Source organism: Microchirus variegatus, assembly GCF_963457635.1.
Source record: "Microchirus variegatus genome assembly, chromosome: 20".
Lineage (NCBI taxonomy): Eukaryota > Metazoa > Chordata > Actinopteri > Pleuronectiformes > Soleidae > Microchirus > Microchirus variegatus.
The window spans coordinates 17,709,350-17,728,550 of record NC_139821.1 but is presented as its reverse complement, the minus strand read 5'-3'; the positions used below and the strand labels follow the sequence as shown (position 1 = coordinate 17,728,550).

Genomic DNA, 19,201 nt, shown 5'->3' with positions numbered 1-19,201 from the left:
ACATTCATCTCAAATGTGGCATTCATTTCTTTGCCAACATGTTGTATTTAAGATGGACTGGTGTGTACAGCACATCCCAAATATTCTCAATGGATTTAAGAATCTGGAATCTGGAAAAACCTGACTAAATGAGCAATGGGGATTGGGTACCTTGCTCAAGGGTACCCAAGCCCTCTACCTGGTAGGGATTCGATATGGCAAACCCTCCAGATACAAACCTAAATCCCTTCCCCTTGGCCAAAAGCTGCCCACCAGGAATTTAATTAAGAGTGTTTGACTTATTTTGGTCCTGGCAGTGTGTGTGCTGCGATCATACGTTTCTGAAAACCACAGATATGTGTGAGCTAATGTTTCTGAACCCAAAATTTTAACACTTATTTACATAACTATAATATAAATGCAAGGAGCGTCTCGTCTCTTCTTGAATGCTGACCTGGCTCTAGGCGTATAAAAAAAATTAGCATGATCATTTTTTCTCTAGTTTTTGCCAAAAGGAAATAATTTCACCTACATTTTACATATTGTGCCTTTAAATAAACTATGCAAAATGTATATTGGAAAAAATCACTGTGTATTGGTTATAGTTTGGTGGACCACACTCTGCCTCCCTATGCATTTTTACTTATTTTTTCGAAAATCACAAACAATGAGAATGGAGTAAAAAAAACAAAACAGATAAATAAAAAAAACATTTTTTTAAACAGACAAACTGCTGGGCACAGAAAAGAGTAATAAGCATTTACAACATAATAAATGAAATGAAACAAACCACACATCTCTGGACACAAATACTTTGTTACATTTCTTTTAAAGCATAGCAACAAGTTGGAAATCATCCAGAAAAAGTTTTTTTTTGTCATATTGACAGAGAACATTTACAAAGACCAGTTACAGTACAATTAGTTACAGATTTGCTCCTCTAGAAAATGGACAACAAGTTCCATCTCTCCCATTAGAAACACAAAGGTAAGTCCAAGAAGTGATCACAGCTGTTGAGCATCAAGCACCTTTACATCGCATGTTACCTGCGCTTCTTCTGAAGTTCAAAAGGCGTGACCGTCGCTTTACTAAGAAACTGAGCCATTCAATGCATGAAAGAGGAGGTGGAAGGGGAAAAACAAAAAAGAAGAGAAGTGGCTGAAAAGAAGTGGACAGAACAGAAGTATGAGTCCTCTCCTTCAATGGTTAAAGTGAACGTTCAGGTTTATTGAAGTGAAGTTGTATAGGATGTGTGTATGTGACCCCTGCACCAACAAACAAACCGGAGACTTGGAGGCCTGCTCTACAAACATGGCTGCCAGTGTGGACACAAGGAAGCTGACATATTTGGTAGGTTTGTATCTATAGGTTAAATTCAAATGAAATATTTAAATGACCAACATGACACAAAAACACATGTGAACATACAGATGGAGGCAGCAGTGCATTAACAACTCCCTGGTTGCTATTATGTAAAATCACATAAATGGGATTTGGTGCACGAGTGAGCGGTTTTTACAAAGCGACACAACCTTCAGTTTCCTATTTAAATAGGCTGTCTAATAGTTAGATAAAGCTGAAACATTTATCTAAGGTATTATAAATAAAAGCATTAATAAATATCAATAGGTGAGCTGCTTGTTAAGTGGCTAAAATCAGGTTTTCTGTGTTCTGTCTGGCAGCCATGTTTTCAGTTAGTTCAGGTAATCAGCTCTGACTATGTGTCAGTATCTTTTATCACAACACTTGGGGGGGACTATTACTTCAAGAGGGAAACCTGCATTCAGGGTTGCCAGGTCTGAGTGATAAAAACACAATGGCTAATAGTTAATATTGAGGAGGGTGCCAAGCTGTGTCTGTGCAAGTGGTTTGAAAGAGTGAACCTGCAGCAGCACTTCTGTGCGATCTGGCAACCCTGGTAAAAATAATGAGGCCCAGTGGAGTGATGTCAACTTGCCTGACACCAAGACTCTCATGGCATTTCACTGCCTTTACCCACCCACTTCCCATGTACAGACACAGTGGGGGAAAAACAAAATTAAGAAATTAATGTTTACTGTTAAGTAAGTAGGAAGAAAAAAGTGAAATTCCCCTGGAGACTGAAGCTCCTGCAAACGAGGTGTTGGATTATTTCACTGATCTTCCAAAGGTTTGCAGCCCATTTCATGTTAACGACCAGTTGGGACATCAGTGCTTCTCCTTTGTCTCTCTGAGAGCCACATGAGATTGTCAGTGCAGTAATGGGGACACAGACATGTCCCGTTTGTGCGCAGGTTAGCGTAAGCGTCTCTCCCGCTCTTTCATCTGCTTTCACAGATGCAGTTATTAGTGAAGAATTTTACGGCACACAAACTAATAGTAAAAACGTGAGTGAGCGAGCCTCTGATCCTCATCCAGCTTCCTCAACAAAGTGACATCACCACAGTGGTGTGTTTTTCATTTTGTGTCACATTAAAAGAAAACTCACCTGTCTAATATGTACAGTCTTTAGTTCCACCTGTTGACATCACTTACTCCTCCGGGCTCCTTTCTCTCCTTTCTCCTGATTGGTGGAGAGGCTTTGCGGCTCAGCTTCCTCTAGTCATGTTGTGGTCCTGGGGTTGGGGAGGTCAAAGACAATGGGTGCGTTCATGGGCAGGAAGTTGACAGTGCAGGCAGAGGCGTTAATGAATGTTGTGGTGCCATCTGTCATCATGCCATAACCTGGAGAGAGGTAACAGAAAGACAAAACGGATAGTTCAGGTTGAACTGTTCTTGTATGAGGTATTGACACTTAAAGTTTATAAAATTGGGGAAGTCTGAGACAACGAGCCTCACACTGGTTGGACAAGAGAGGGACAAAAAGAAAGAAAGCCAATGGCAAAATTTGAATGCAGTAGCTGGTGTTTGACCAGAGAGGCAGTCTTTTGTTTGGCATTGGCAATTCAAATACTTTTCACTAAACTGTGAAGATTTACACATATACACTGATTTACTCCTGAAAAAAGTGTTTTAGGAGTTTAGTTATGGGGGTCACAACACAAAATCAGTACAAGCTTAAAGGAAGAGGGGGAGATCATTTTCTGGAGTATTCCTCTTCACACCCCAATTGTAACCAAGTCACAAAAAGGACACCTGTGGAATGGACAGGCCTGTAAAAACAGCATCCAATCATCTTGAATATTCCCAAACAAATTAATTGGATCGTGATGCATCAATCAAACTGCCATCAACCCACTTTCCCCCAATGCGTGTACCCCTCTTCGTGCAGCTCAGAAGACAACGCCAGAGTTTAAAGAAACAGCGCTAGTTAAAGTTAGTAATGACAATCTGATAGATTCCAGTTTGTTCATGTTAATGATAATGCCTCATTATAAACAACATTTAATTGTGGAGTTCCACAGGGCTCAGTGCTCGGGCCTATACTTTATATAATATATGCTTCCTTTAGAAAGCACAACATACACTTTCATAGTTATGCATATGACACACAGCTACATTTATCAATGAGGCCGGATGAAATCATGTTGTTCAACTCCAGGAATGTCTTAGAGACATTAAGTCCTGGATGACCTGTAACTTTCTACTTTAAAAAACCGAGGCCATTATACGAGGCCTGGCAAACTCAATTCTTTTTAAGGATTCGGGTTATTCTGAGTCACTCACTCAACTGATCCGGGTTATGCGAGTCACTTGAGTCAGTATTGCTAAATTGCCAAGAACACTCAGTCCTAGTTTATTTATTGCATTAACTTAGTGTAGCATAAACAATGTATAGGCTTTCAATGTAGACATAGAAACAGGAACAGAGAACTGCCCACAGTAAATACATTATTTGCTATTATTATTATTATTATTATTATTATTAGCCCATTGTGATTATATTATTATTACTATTAGGCTAACAACTCAACCAACATAATTTTTATATGCTACATTCTATACACCAAACCTAGGCATATAACCTAAGCATGCTATTTCAGAAGTGAAAGTATGGCTTTTGTTGTGGATTAGCTGTTCAAACTGACTTGTGGAGAAATAGCCTACTTACTCTCCTCGGCTAGGAAACAGATCCACTCATGACAACGTAACCGGCTCGCGCGAGTCGTGGCTCAGCGCTGTTTCCGAACCTTGAAACTATTTTTGAGCAGGACGTCATTTGATTCACACAAAAAAATTATTTCCAGAACAGCCTTCTTCCACCTACGGAACATTGTGACAATTAGAAACATTTTGTCCTTAAAGGATGCTGAAAAACTAGTTTATGCCTTTGTTACATCTAGATTAGATTACTGTAATGCCTTATTATCAGGATGTTACAACAAACTGTTAGAACCCTTCAGTTATTTAAAAATGCTGCAGCACAAGTTCTGACATGAACTAGAAAGAGAGACCATATAACTCCAGTGCAAGCTTCTCTACACTGGCTCCCCGTACAGTTTAAATTTCAATTTAAAATCCTCCTCCTCACATACACACCACTTAATGGTCAGGCCTCTTCATACCGGAAAGACCTATTTTTACGTTATCACCCTAACAGATCACTTAAGTCCCAAAATACAGGCTTACTTGTGGTTCCCAGAGTCTGTAAGAGCAGAATGGGAGGCAGAGCCTTCAGTTACCAGGCTCCTCTCCTGTGGAGCCAGCTCCCAATGACAGTTCGGGAGGTGGACATTCTCTCTGTAATTGAAGTTCTACTTAAAACTACCTTTATGATAAAGATTATAGTTAGAGCTGTATCATCTGCATATTGTGCTTTCTAATAATGTTCCCTAAAGGAATTATATATAAAATAAAAAGTTTAGGCCCAAGCATGGAGCCCTGCCGAACTCCACAATTAACTTTGTTTGTAATGAGTCAGTATTATTAACATGAACAAACTGGAATCTATCAGTATGATTTAAACCATCAGAGGGCAGTACCTGTGATCCCAAGGGTCTGCTCAGGTCTCTGCAAAATAATACCATGATCAGTGGTGTCAAATGCAGCACTAAGATCTAACGGGACAAGTAAAGAGACTAGACCATTATCTGAGGCCAAGAGAAGGTTGTTACTAACTTTAACTATTGTAATCTAAAACCTAACTGAAAATCTTCAAACAGGCCATTAGTGCGCACATATTCACATACTTGCTTGACAACTGCCTTTCTTAAGAATTTAGAAACAGAGGGAAGATTAGATTAGGTCTGCAATTAGCTAAAACATCAGGGTCAAGGGTTGCTTTTTTAACACCAACTGTGTGGAAAACACTATTTTCCTTTATTTTCCTTAGGTTTTCCTTTATAAATCATTGGTTGTTTGGATAAGAAATTTCAGTTAAATATATCATATAGGAGATAAACACAGTGATATTTGAGAAGTGAAATAAAGTTTATATGATTTACAGAAAGCTTGCAATAATTATTAGAACTCAAAATTGGTTTGTAAACTCAGTGACTCTTGACCTCCATACACAGGAGAATCCAATCATGGTATTTAAGGATTTATTTAATTTGCATCTTCTCTGAAGAGTGGCAAAATGGGAGCCTCAAAACAACTCTCAAATGACCTGAAAACAATGATTGTTTAACTTCATGGTTTAGGGGAAGGATACAGAAAGCTATCTCAGAGATTTAAGCTCTCAGTTTCAATTGTGAGGAACATTGTGTGGAATTGGAAAACCACAGGCACAGTTCTAGTTAAGGCCCGAAGTGGCAGACCATGAAAAATCTCAGATAAACAGAGGTGAAGGATGGTGAGAACAGTCACAGTCAACCCACAGACCTACAACATCATCTTGCTGCAGATGGTGTCACTGTGCATCATTCAACTATTCAGCGCACTTCACACAAGGAGATGCTGTATGGAAGAGTAATGCAGAAAAAGCCTTTTCTCTGCACGTACCCTCATGAATGTGTCCAAACACGTGGTATTTGGGCTGGACTCTCCTCTGCACTGTGTTCAGCAGCTCCATGCAGCCGACACGTTGCATCTTCTTCGGGACCCAGTCCAAGAAACCTGCACACAGACATGAAAATCAAACACACCTTTCACCAAACCACCTGCTTCTCATAGAGTATCTAATGAGATGGCATCGCCTGCTTCCCAATATAATTGCAAGAAGGCCCACACTAGAGCTGAAAATAATAATTGTTCTAACTTTTATTTTTAGCCACTATTTTCAAATATATATAATGTGCAAGGAGGCTTGCACATTATATATATTTATTATTATATATATGTCTGAAAATCTGCATTTGCTTTGCACTCACTTTAAAGAACTAAGATGTTCAGAAAACATTTGTGCTAATGCAACTATAACCAGCCATTTAAAAAACATAATACACCAACATGTTCAGCTCTCACTCATGGTCACATGACAGTAGTGGCAGTCATTTCTCTGTACAGCCTGCTGTCTGTGTTCAATGGATGATTTATATCATATTTATGTTTATGCAATGCATCAGATTTTATTTTACTCCAATCCTATGGTTTTGGCTAGTATCAGACATTGTTTGACCACAAACAGGTGTTCAGGTTTTTTTGGGTTGCTTTATTATAGAGGAGGAAAAAACAGTGAAAATATTAATGTTTAAAAGACTAAATTTTTCCAGTCAAAAAAACACACATATTAGAGAGAATCAGGCAATCACGCAGGAGGGAAACTTGACAAGAAGTGGAAAGGACAACACATTATGCTACCTTGTACTACATGTGATTAAGAACTGTCCTGACTAAACTTTTCTTTTCTCTCCCCCCCTTTTGTCCCACACCTCTCCTCTGTCTCCCATTTTTCCTTTCACCCCAACCAGCCGAGGCAGATGCAGCACATTTTTGCTTGTTTTGCATTGTGTAAAATTTTAAAGGTGTGCCTCCCACTTTTTAGGGGACCAAAGGTAATGGGACAGTTGTCTGAAAAGCTATTTCATGGACAGGTGTGGGCTATTCCCTCACAGGGTCGGAGCTACTGAGCTGTTAAAACAGTAATTAGTTTAGTAAGTTAGTAAGTATTTTTATGTTTGTTATGTTAAATCCATTTACATTTGGGGATTCTTGCATACCGTCCTCCCATGCCACCCTGCCAAGAACTCTTGCCACCACTTTGCCACCCCATGTAGAATTTTCTAGATCCGCCACTGTTCCCTCGTTATGTCATCTTCAATTAAGCAGGTAAAAATTCTGGAGTTGATTCCAGGAGTGACATTTGCATTTGGAATCTGTTGCTGTTAACTCTCAATATGAGATCCAAGGAGCTGTCACTGTCAGTGAAGCAAGCCATCATTAGGTTGAAAAATCAAAACAAACCCATCAGAGAAATAGCAAAAACATTCTTAAAAAAGAAAGATTGCACCAGTGAGCTCAGCAACACCAAAAGACCGAGAAGAATTCTGAAGTGTTTCGAGCAATATTATCTGCTCATATACAGCCAAGTGCTTCAGAACTCATTGGACGGCGCTTCATAGTACATTATGGACAATGACCCAAAGTATATTGCAAAAGCAACCAAATAGTTTTTTAAGGCAAATAAGTGGAATGTTATGCAATGGCTAAGTCAATCATTTGACCTGAATCTGATTGAGCATGTATTTCACTTGTTGAAGACCAAACTGAAGGTAAAATGTCCCAAGAACAAACAGGAACTGAAGACTGTTGCAGTAGAGGCCTCACAGAGCCTGGTGATGTCTATGCCTGGTGATGTCTATGCCTTCCAGGCTGTAGTTGACTGCAAATGATTTGCAACCAACTATTAAACAATGAAAATTTGATTTATGATTGTTTACTTTGTCCCATTACTTATGGTCCCCTAAAAAGTGGGAGGCACATATATAAAGTGTTGATTCCTACACAGTTACCCTCAACTTTAACCCTAAAATGAAAGCTGAAAGTGTGCAGTTAAAGCTCATCTTGTTAGTTTAATTTCAAATCCATTGTAGTGGTGAATAGAGCCAAAAAGAAGATAATTGTGTCGATGTCCCAATACTTATGGACCTGACTGTATGTACCTTTATATAAATTTGGTATTCGGTATAGGTATACATTTTTCTTTCCTTTTAATTTAATTCACTTTTTAACCTCTGTCATAGTCAAATGGTACATTTCTGGCATCTCCAAGCAAAACATTGTACTTATGAGGGAAACTTATCCAAATAAATACAGAAATGTGCTTGTCTTTGACCCCTACTTGGCAATAACTCTGATCCTGACTCTGAATCTATACCATAGATTCTCCATATATTGGGGATTTATTGGAAGGAAATGAAGTCACTGTAATTTCAGCTCAAGTTCAATCTTTCCATTCATCCATCCACCCATTATCTACCACTTTATCCTCAGAATGATAGGCGGGGTGGACAGTTCGCCAGTCCATCGCAGGGCCACAGATAGAGAAACAACCATTCACTCTCACCTATGGTAACTTTAGAGTGACCAATGTACCTAATCCTCATATTGCATGTTTTTGGACTGTGGGAGGAAGCAGGCGAACCTGGAGAAAACCCACACACATACAGGGAGAACATGCAAACTCCATGCACAAAGGCACTTGCTCTAACCGGGGCCTTCTTGCTGCAAAGGCATTAGCGCTAACCACTATGCCAACCATGCAACCAAAGGAAAATATTTCCATTCAAAATAAAGTTCTATTCTGTCAAAATTATTATGATGATTATTTCATATATAATTTAATTTTACCAATGCTTATTTAATGAGCATCAGTGTCTGTCAGTCTTTTGCCTTTCTTTGGCTGAAAGTATGCCCACAAAGATTAAAAATCCATCTTCCTCCAAAAAGTGATGCATCACATTCTAGAAACAAACTCCTTGTCTAAAGCAAACTGCACATCCAGCACAAAATAAAAGTGACTCTTAGGAGGCAGCCACAGAAAATAAAGATCAATCACCACCAGACGCAGACTTCACAGTGTGTGTGTGACCAGGATGAAGCGTGGAGTGTGTATGATTTAGTGGCTGCTCCGTGAGGAGGGAGGTTGCCGATGCTGAGTCAATAAAAGCATCAAGTCGGAGAAAAGAAAATGAATGAGGTGATTGTGTCTCCATCCTTCCTGCCTTCTGTCGCTCAATTCCAGACAGAAAGTAAGTGAACAAAGGAAAATCATCCTAAAGTGTAAGTATAGGACTCGTCAGGATGTTTTTGACTGTTTCTCTATACAATAAAAGACAATTGGTCAAAACAAGACTAATTCTAAGGCTTCAACCAAAATTACAAAACCACTTTAGGACAGGTTCATTCTTTGTGCAGAATAAATCTGCTCTCAAGATAATCTGTCCATTCATTTTCAGGAGCTGGTATTTGACCATAGAGGCAATAGGTATGGCGACTTTTATCACAACATGATTTCAATACTTAATACTAGCTAATGCTTGTCCTCAGGCAGCTGACGCTCAAGAGGCAGTCAATAAATGGGATATGTGAGTGACAAATGTGCATTAAAATGAGTGAATGTGAGACTATAATTACTTTGAGTTGACGTTAGAGAACTGCTACATACAAATGCAGCCCATTTACAACATTCTTGTTGGGAGAATGAGAGTGGATGGTTGTTTGTCTATATATGTGGCCCTTGTTTTATGATGATATCCCAAATATGTCTCTATAATGTATTTTTCACGTGACTTCTCAGATAGTTTGGTTTACTAACAGGACAAGAGAGAATGTTCAAGGTCAATGTCCTGCTGGAGTGCATGACATGGTTTGTTGAGCTGTCAAATATGTTACAAGCTGCTCTTACGGGCATGTTTCCTGTTTCTTACTGAATCAAAATGTACACGCATGACCTTTACTACTGCTCATTAAAGTACATTGAACCTTACAATAAGGCGAAAGAACATCATCAGTACACTCACTTGCTCTGACATGCAAAAGGGCCCACTGTGGTAAAAGGCTGATCACAGTGTCCATTACTGTCATAAATGTTGCTATTCCAGCACTAACAGCTTCCTATGCTGCAAAGAGAAGCAAAGAGAGGTACCCAGAGCTGACCCAAGGCCCAAGGCATAAGCGAACTACGCGGCTGCTTGGGGCCCCCTGGTGATCAGGGAGCCCCCAGCAGTGTCTGGAGAAAAAAAAACTACAACATTTTAACGTATTAAAAAATGCTAATGCCAGTTTGATTTTATCTTGTAGTTGAAGATTTGCTAATTTAGTGTACATTTGTTCTAAGTTTTAAAAACCCAAAGTCTTTAAACTGTTTTTCTTGTTTAATCCATGTTCAGTATCACCACACATAGTGCTACACTTTGAATATGAAAGTGAATTAATTAATTGATGGTAGGCCACATCTGTCATTTTACTGCTGGAGTAAACACCACAGCTTATAGCGTTACATTTGTACCAATAATAGTCATATAAATAAAATAAAAGCACCAGATACTCCGAGGTGGTGGGAGGGGCGACGCCCAAATCAAATTCAGCTTAAAGGCCACATTATACTTCTCCGACTGCGTAATGCGTTATCCGACTGCGTAACCACGGAGACCCCTCGAGCCTCCATACTTCTGCATCATGGTGACGGATACACGCTGCAATTTCCCGCCCGATCAGTAGGGGTCGCTGCGCAAGGTTGTTGTGCTTTTGGCTACAGTGAGCAATGGCGTCCGCGAGAGAAAGACTGTTGTTGTTGAAACAGTGGCCGTTTCTAACTTTTCTGTGTCACGGAACGCAGTTTTAAGATAATTTGAGGCGAGAAATTAGCCATTTAGAGTCTAAACATGTGCTGTGTGTATTAAGATATGACGTATTATAGTTTGGCAGCGACGTTGTCGGCAGTGATCACCTATGTGGATGCTTGGTGCGCACTGTGAGCCAGCAAAGAGCAGCTTCGCTCGGCCTGTCCTGAGGACCAATCGCAGCTCTAGCCGTCTCCGTTGTCCCTTGACGGAGTGATGGACACAAAATATTTTGTGCAGTCGGAGACGACGCAGAGGCTCTCCGACAAGCTCTGCGCAGAGGGCTCTGCGTAACCTATGCAGAGCACTTTACGCAGGAGTATAAATTGGGCTTAAGGCCTCATAAAGGCTTGGGCCAGCTGAAAACTCAAAATATTTTTCCTAATACTTTTGCCGAATACAGCTTTAATTTCGCCTCACTCTTTCTGGCTCTTTAGGTCTTCTTAGTTCAAGTCAAAGTCATGTCTCAATTCCAGAAGAATTTCACAAGTAGCAGGAGGGAAGTATTAAATCATGATTTGAATCATAAAGAAAGAAAGAAAAGGAAAAGAATGATAGAACCAGAAGACAGTCTCTGAGGATGACTTTAAGATTCTTTATACATTTTTATTTTTTACAACCAGAGTGCTAAAAATCTCTGAGACAGAGTTAATGGAGCGTCTCGTACATAACAGAGGCATAAAAACCTCTCGGTTCTTCAGCTGGCAGAGAATTAGTCATGCTGGTAAAATGATACAGTCTGACTGACTGAACGTATGTACCTGTATAAGTATCACAATCGGTATATAAAGCCCTAAAACTCTAAGTGTGTTCTTTACAAGTGTTGGGAGACGCTGGATGTGAAGTAAGAAGTTACGAGGGACTTTTGTGTCTCGGGGTAGTTTGCTCTAAAGTGCCACTTGTTTCAAAGCAGCAGCCGCTTTGGGCTCTGAACCTGTTTCTCTCGTGTTGTCTCGCTTTCTCCACTGTTAAAGTCTTGCTTACAGCCAGATAAAGCAGCCATATTTTTCCTCTCCAGCCACCAATCTGCCACTTTATCACACCTCATAAAAGATACATCGTTTCTACGGTGCAAAACATCTTTATTTCACTCCTTTTTCCTTCACCTTGTTGTCTATCTTTAATTTCTTAAAAAAAATAAAGATAAAAAATACAACTAATAGCCATAAATTTAACATATTTTCTAATTTCTAGGAAAGTCTGAGAATCTAAGCAAACATGACACATGCAAAGTGATTTTTCCCACTAAAGGCCACATTATACTTCTCTGACTGCGAAATGCGTTATGTGACTGCGTAACCACGGAGACCCCTCGAGCCTTCATACTTGTGGTGTCCGAGAGAGAAAGACTGTTGTTGTTGAAACAGTGGCCGTTTCACACTTTTCTGTGTCACAAAACGCAGTTTTAAGATCATTTGAGGCGAGAAATTAGCCATTTAGAGTCTAAACATGTGCTGTGTGTATTAAGATATGACGTATTTATAGTTTGGCAGCGACGTTGTCGGCAGTGATCAGCTCCGCCTCTGTGGATGCTCGGTGCGCACTGTGAGCCGGCACAGAGAAGCTTCGCTCGGCCTGTCCTGAGGACCAATCACAGCTCCGTTGTCCCTTGACGGAGACGGACGACGCAGAGGCTCTCTGACAAGCTTTGCGTGACGCAGAGGGCTCTATGTAACCTACGCAGAGCACTTTACGCAGGAGTATAAATTGGGCTTTAACGATAAGCAATCTATGCCATTGTGAGTGTACTCTTTCTTAATTAATAATTGCCACTCTCACTGTTAGACAGCCTTTTCCGACCCCCACCCCACCACAAACACACACCAAAGTCCAGAGAGAGAAAACAGCATTTTTCGCTCACAAGGACACAGGAACTGCTGGTCAACTGCTGCCTTGTCAGGTACGTCTGTGTCACTTTAACTGAATAAGGGATTTCAACCACTGAAGTCACAAAATAACACATTTGAACTTACTGTTGGAGGCAGCAGTGGATCAACAACTCTGTGCCATGTTGTAAAAATTGGTTTTCTATATGGACATTGGTGTGGGAGAGAAGGGGTTTGCTATAGATATGATAAAACTTAATCAGGTGTTCATTTGATTCATTAATATTTTTTCACTGCTGGACGGTCTTAATTAATTTTTTTTATTTCAAATGTTCCTCTCTTGTATCATTCATTCCCTTCAGCCTTTTTTTCTGAGCGTCTCATGCATTAGAAGCCTGTTGTAGCTGCTCCATATGCTGGCAGCTTACAACCAGATAGCTGGAGACACTTGGCTAAGCTGAATGAAAAATAAATGGCCATGTCCGTAGCCGAGACACAGACACAGAAATCAATCACACTCACTCACTCACTCACTCACTCACTCACTCACTCACTCACTCACTCACTCACTCACTCACTCACACCCAAACACACACATTCACAGCTGCAGTAAGAGATGAGGTGTGAAAGTGTGTGAGAGAGGGAGAGTCAGTGAGCGAGGGAAGTGTCAGTGTGTTTGAGAAAGTCTGTCGGCTTGTGTGCACAAATTCTTGACAAAGACATTGAATACTGAGCAGGTATTATCTTTTCTTGTAGACGAGTGGTGCCATTTTTCCCCTCCATCAGCTGCTTCCCACAGTGGTAGATGATTTATGATGTGAGGTCCCTCTGGGACTCAGTCAATGATGGATCTCTGGACATAGCACTCTGGATAGGTTGTTTGGATGGAACAAGCTAAAAAACTATTCTTTCCCAAGTGGATTGCTAGAGGACATAAGGTGTGACGTGGCGGAGAATGACAGAGGACAAATACAGGAGGTGGGGTCAAATAAAGTGGTGTTTCTATATCTGCGCCTCCAAGAAATAATCTCTATAATCAATACTTGACTGCACTGTGCCTGCCCCCATACCCCAACATGACAAAAGTGAAAACATGTCTGCCACTGAAAGACAAGGAAAGTAGATTTTAGCCACTTACCTCAAGGCTAATGTAATAAATGCCTGCTTAAATCTAACATATATCTTAAGAATATGTTTGCTGCTTTATCTTGCTATTAGACAGCCTTTCCTGATGGTGTCACCCCTCACTTCCTGCACTAAAGTCTATACAAAAAAACAGCGATTTAACACCACTGCCGACATGAATTATTTCCTCACTGCTGCTTCAGTTACAAAGTTACTTTGTGTTATTTTGTGACTTTGGTGTTCAAAAATCTTCTGTTTTTATCTCAGTGGCATAAACTTGCCAAATATGGGAGCAGAAGACCTATATCTCTTGTGTCTCCATGAGCTAAAAAAGATGATTTTCTCGATGACTTTGGTGAGAGAACTTTAGTTTCCAGTTGAAAAAGTGAGATAGAGCAGCAAACACATATTCTTTTCATTCATATTTTTTCTGTCATGTCAATGTCATTGCTAGTTTTCCCTTCTGATTTGAGTGCCAGCAGCTCACACTGATGAAAGCAATGCTAACTATGTGTCAGAGCCTCATATAACTATACTAACAAAAAGTGACTATTGTATACTTTGAGGTTTGTGAGAACAGGTCTGGTTTAAAACGGAAACAGTTCACAGCTGTCAAGGAGGGTTGTCTATGTCCATGGCCCCACTGGTCTTTACCCTTTTCAAGCCCAGGCTTACTTAGTACCCTTTCCAGGCGACCTGGGTACTGAGTACTGATGGTGGTTTTCATTGTATATATTTTTTTCTCATTTCCAGTGAATCTACTGCTATGGAGCAATAAAGCCAGGCCTGTAAAAATAAAGTACTTAAAAGACAGTGAGTCAGAATTGTATTTGCAGCTCTATTTGAGTTATTTGTTGTTATTAGTGTGTTTTGAACATGAAATTATGCAGCGTATTGGTAAAGAGTGCTAAAAAGAAAAATAACATTTTGTGGACAGTAAATGTTAACAATTTAGGACCTTTTCTGGTAAAAACACTGACCTTGTCAGGATTAGTAGTCGTTATGGAGACCAAAACCTGGTCCTCATGATGAGGTAGAACCTCATTTTTGAGAAATTGGTTAAGTTAAAGTGACACCCTCACTTTAATTTCATTAAAAAGACTAACTTCGTCATTAAAAAGACAAAATTAACAATGCACAGGAAATGTATTCCACTAACTACATATAATGTTTATGTATAGAATGAGAATTAAGAATGATAGTCGTATGTATTTACCTGTGTAATGATATTTGTTTTCTGCTGTGCATTATGGTATGGATGTGGTAGGTGGTTACATTAGGTGTGCGGGACAGTCCGTGGAGAGATCAGCAAGTGTGGGTGTGCGGTTTGAACAGGTGGCATCAGTGTTGAGAGCTGCAGCTACATTGGCTTTTAAATTTAGGCTTTTGCTTGTTTAGCAGTTCTTAAAAGAGAGAAGAACGTAGATAAAACTTTCCAACTGTGCTGTTGATTACAACTCCCCGGAATGTGATGAGATCTATTTCATTTGTTGTTTTCTTTGTGTGGTATACCACAGAGGAAACAATTACCTTTTTTTTTTTTTTTTTTGTAGATTACATTTTTCGTTGTGTTCCGACGCAGGATAAATCTCCGGCAGACGCCTTCTGTTTCCTGGTTTCGGGTAAGACTCTTTAGTGTGATCTGAGGATGGACTTGATGTTTTCCTTAAGTTTGGACTTTTAGTTTAATTTTATGGACTGAGAGGGGTGAATTCAAGAGTTTTGGGGTACACGGCTGTGCAGGACTTCACATCAGTTATCTCTTGTGTGCATCTTTCTTTTCTTGTGAATAACTGTGTTGATTTATTAACTGCAAAGCATTCTTTTTACTTTATTAATAGTTCATGGTTGCAGTGCTTTCATTCAAAAATAATCCCTTGTGCGTTTTTATTGATATAAGCGAAGCTTAAAGGACTGATTGTTGTAACTGGTTATGGTTAAAGTTAACTTTAGAGCTTTGGTTTAGGCTGACCAAAAGAATTTATTGAGTGCAGTGTCCTCAGAAGAATAGCTGTACAAAATTGTGTGTGTGTGTGTTGTAATCTGTGTCTCACCCAGCGGGGGGCAGTGTGTGACCAGGATGTCTGTGTTGTCAGGGATCTGGTTCCACTTGTCCAACAGAGCCTGACCTCGTGGTAGGTTGAAGCCCCAGCCATAATACCATGGCTGCCTGTAGAGACACACACACACACATTTTAACTTCTTTATTCATGTCCGTGGTAAACTAAACACATCCTTGATCAACCTCAGCCTTGGATCATTTCACGGCAGGAAGAAGAGAAAAAAAGAAAAGCAAACAAAGAAAAAGGAGAAGAAGGAGAAGAAGAGCCTTGATGGCTGGGGCTCGTGTCCCTTTACTTTGATAGCGGACGCCTCGGTCGTGAGTTGAGTGACGGAGAAGAAATTAACATGTCACTTACAATCTGTACGCCGATCCATCTTCCTCTCAACGTGCCACACGTGTGTGTGTGAATATGTGAGTGTTTTCCTGCAAAAGCAGCAGACGAAGTCCGTGGTCGTGCAGCCAGCTTTTTTAAATTGCTGAATGCAGTCACTCGAAACGCCAACTTTATCGCCATGGCTGCTATTGGATGCGTCTGTGCTCAGTGGAACATCAGAGGAGGAATTTTAAGAATAATTTCCTGTGCGTGTGTGTGTGTGAGAGAGAGAGACATGCTTACAGACTTTGCAAACAGATGGGGAGACAGAAAGAAAGACAGGCCAGAAGATAGGAAGAAATACCTATGGCACACGCACACACCCTTTGTTTTCTTCTCTTTCTCTCTACAGTCTCTTTCACACTAAAATTAGCAAGTATACATGGGATCTGTAAACCTGGGGGAGCCTGTGTTACATCTTATGTCACAAATTAAACAGAAACAAAACAAGTCAGAGGCAGAAGAACAGGAAAACAACACCAGAGCTCAGCAACAATTTCTGCATCTTTTACTTTGCTACTTTGTTCAAACGCAACAGTGAGTGTGCAAATAAAAAGAAATCTAATACAATAAGGTGAAATAAAAGCATATAATGAACATTGTCCCAAGTTGTAAAAAGTAGGGTTTGATCGAAACATTAATGATTTGTGGCTATGATGATGATCAGAGGATGGCACATGAATTGCATTGCTGCCTGTTCACCCAGGTGCTATGCTCCAATTATGCTTCTCCCTCCATCTTCGGGTTCCACAAACTGTCCTCATGCCCTCCTGCAACATTAACCTTCTCTGTGGCTTAGAATATGCTCATTTTGGTCACTTTCAACAGAAATCTCAGCATCTTCAGCTCAGCCGCCTCCAGCTTTGCCCCCTATCTTTTAGACGGTGCTACTGTCTCCAAGCCACACATCATAGCAGGTCTCACTACTGTCTTGTAGATCTTCTCTTTCACTTTTGTTGTTATCCTTCCGTCACACATCAGCCCTGACACTCATCCATACACTCAACGTCCATCTCTCCAGGCTCTCTTCCACCAATACCCTAATTTCACTACAGGTTACATCATCAGCAAACAACAGTGCACAGAGACTCCTGACTGACCTAATCTATCAAACTGCCCAAGGCACTCAGAGCCGATCCCTGATGTACTCTCACCCTTAACTTAAACCGGTCTGTCACTTCAACTGCACACACAATCTTGACACCCGATCATAATCCTTCTCTCGGTCCACCAAGACATATAGTGCAACTTGTTCTGGCCTTCTAGTCTTTTGCGGCACGAATCTCCTTAAAGTAATGCTTCCATCTTCTCAATACTCTGTTCACTGGTAAGTACTCTATATATTTCTACTCTCACCCTCTGTTCCCACCATGATAATTGGAGTTAAACCAGATTAAAACCTGCTTGCATTGTGGGTTTACATGCACCAATTTAAAACCAGGGATTAAACTAGTTTGTAGACCATTGGGAATGGGGTATAATTATTAAAGGCAAACAGAGCGAACCTGAGGTCACAAGCTTGGGGAGAGGGTGGCGAAGTTTATGTAGCAGTGCATCCTGGGAAATCAGCATTTGCACATAAATACACACCATTAGAATCACATCTCTTTCTGGATATCAAAGACTAAACATTTCAGAGAAATGATCCGACGCTGCCTGTGAACATAATTTGAATAATTTACACACAGCAAATATTAAAACATTTAGACTGGCCTCTGCATATAAACGAGGCCCCTGGCATGTAATATTCATGTCCATCTTATCATTGAGGTCTCAATTAAAATGGAATGAGTTCAGCGCTGCGACTGATGCTGCCGACTCTCTCAGTGTGAACGGAGGGTTGAAGAGGGAGCAAAGGACAAACAGTGTTGAGGAGAGTTTTACCTGATAATGACCAGCCAGACGCTGGTGCTTCTTAACAGAGAGGTGAAGAGGCAGATAGACTGAATCAGTTTATTGGACAATATTATACTGTTGCAAGTTTACACATTATTTATGACCGTTTCCAAAGCATATTTGATGAATTTTTCCAGTTTTTTTTTTTCTTTAGTCTACTTTGAAAATCATATTTTATTTTATATTTTATTCCACTGCTTTACATGATAAAACTCTGCAATATCAGTATATAAATTATGTGTTTAGGCATATTCATGCCATGATGATTTCGGTGTGCCATTTCCACTACAACATAAGGCATGGCTGAAAGGCAAATGAACTTAAAGGACACAGGAGCTGCTGAGGCCCGTTGGACAAAACTAGGACAAGGGATTAAGCCGGGATATGTTGCTTATCCTGGCTTAATTTATCTGTGATCCGGTTGTTCAAAAGCAGGATAGGGGAAAGCAGGATATGCTATGACATAAGTTACCATGGAGATTTATCTTGTGGCCTTAGCCTGGTCTGGAGCAGGCTAAGTTCCAGGATTTATTAAATATCATCCCTCATCTCAGCCAGCAGTCACCACAAATGGAACCAATAGTTATTCCACTGCTCACTACACAATGTTTTCACGTTCAACTATACCCACTGTCATTATCTAAACATTTGTAATCATTGATTACAATAATCAATTAATTAATTTTGACTTACTGCATGTCTGCCTTGGACCAGTCATCTTTTGTAGACGTATTTGTATCTATGTATTTTACAATGTAAAGGAAGTGACATTTACACATTCACTCACAATTTCAAGTCATTATCAGAGTACAACTACGTTTTCAGAGATGTTAAATAATTTTTTGGATCATAAATGTGATGGTTTCGGCGGAGGAATTAACGTGTATTTCCGCACTACTTACGCATTCAGGCGGTCACTTTTTGTCATTGGTTTATTATCATGGCTGTGTTTTATTTCTTTTTGATTTGGTCTTTCTGTTCCTCGTACGGACGAGGATTTCAGCCTCTGATGAGGAAAAGAATGCCACAGTTGTCATGGTGAATCTGAGAATCTGCGATCGACAGTGAGGTCTATTTGATGAAGCTGTGGCGTACACAGCTTCATCAAATAGACCTCACTGTCAAGTGTGCGTAGCACTTATCCAGGATTGGTTTCACCTGGCTTGATGAATCCGTGTCTGCTCATCCTGGCTCGGTGTTTGTGCAACCGACTGAGCCTGGACACCCTTGTTTTGGATTTGTTGAACCAGGCTCAGTCACTGAGGTAAATCCGACCAAAATATTTCAAACAATA

General features: G+C 40.2%; 1 protein-coding gene across 1 annotated transcript in view; it reads right to left on the bottom strand.

The window, feature by feature from the left end:
• Positions 1 to 5,767: 5,767 nt before the first annotated feature.
• The window catches only part of mpped1 (metallophosphoesterase domain containing 1), a gene marked incomplete at its 3' end in the record, with an annotated part of 101,017 nt that continues 87,583 nt past the window's right edge, over positions 5,768 to 19,201 (bottom strand). The window contains exons 5-6 of the mRNA XM_083907047.1: positions 15,628 to 15,743; positions 5,768 to 5,955 (exon numbers count right to left, since the gene is read on the bottom strand). Coding sequence (XP_083763173.1) covers positions 5,768 to 5,955; positions 15,628 to 15,743 — 304 coding nt within the window. The remainder of the gene's footprint in view (positions 5,956 to 15,627; positions 15,744 to 19,201) is intronic.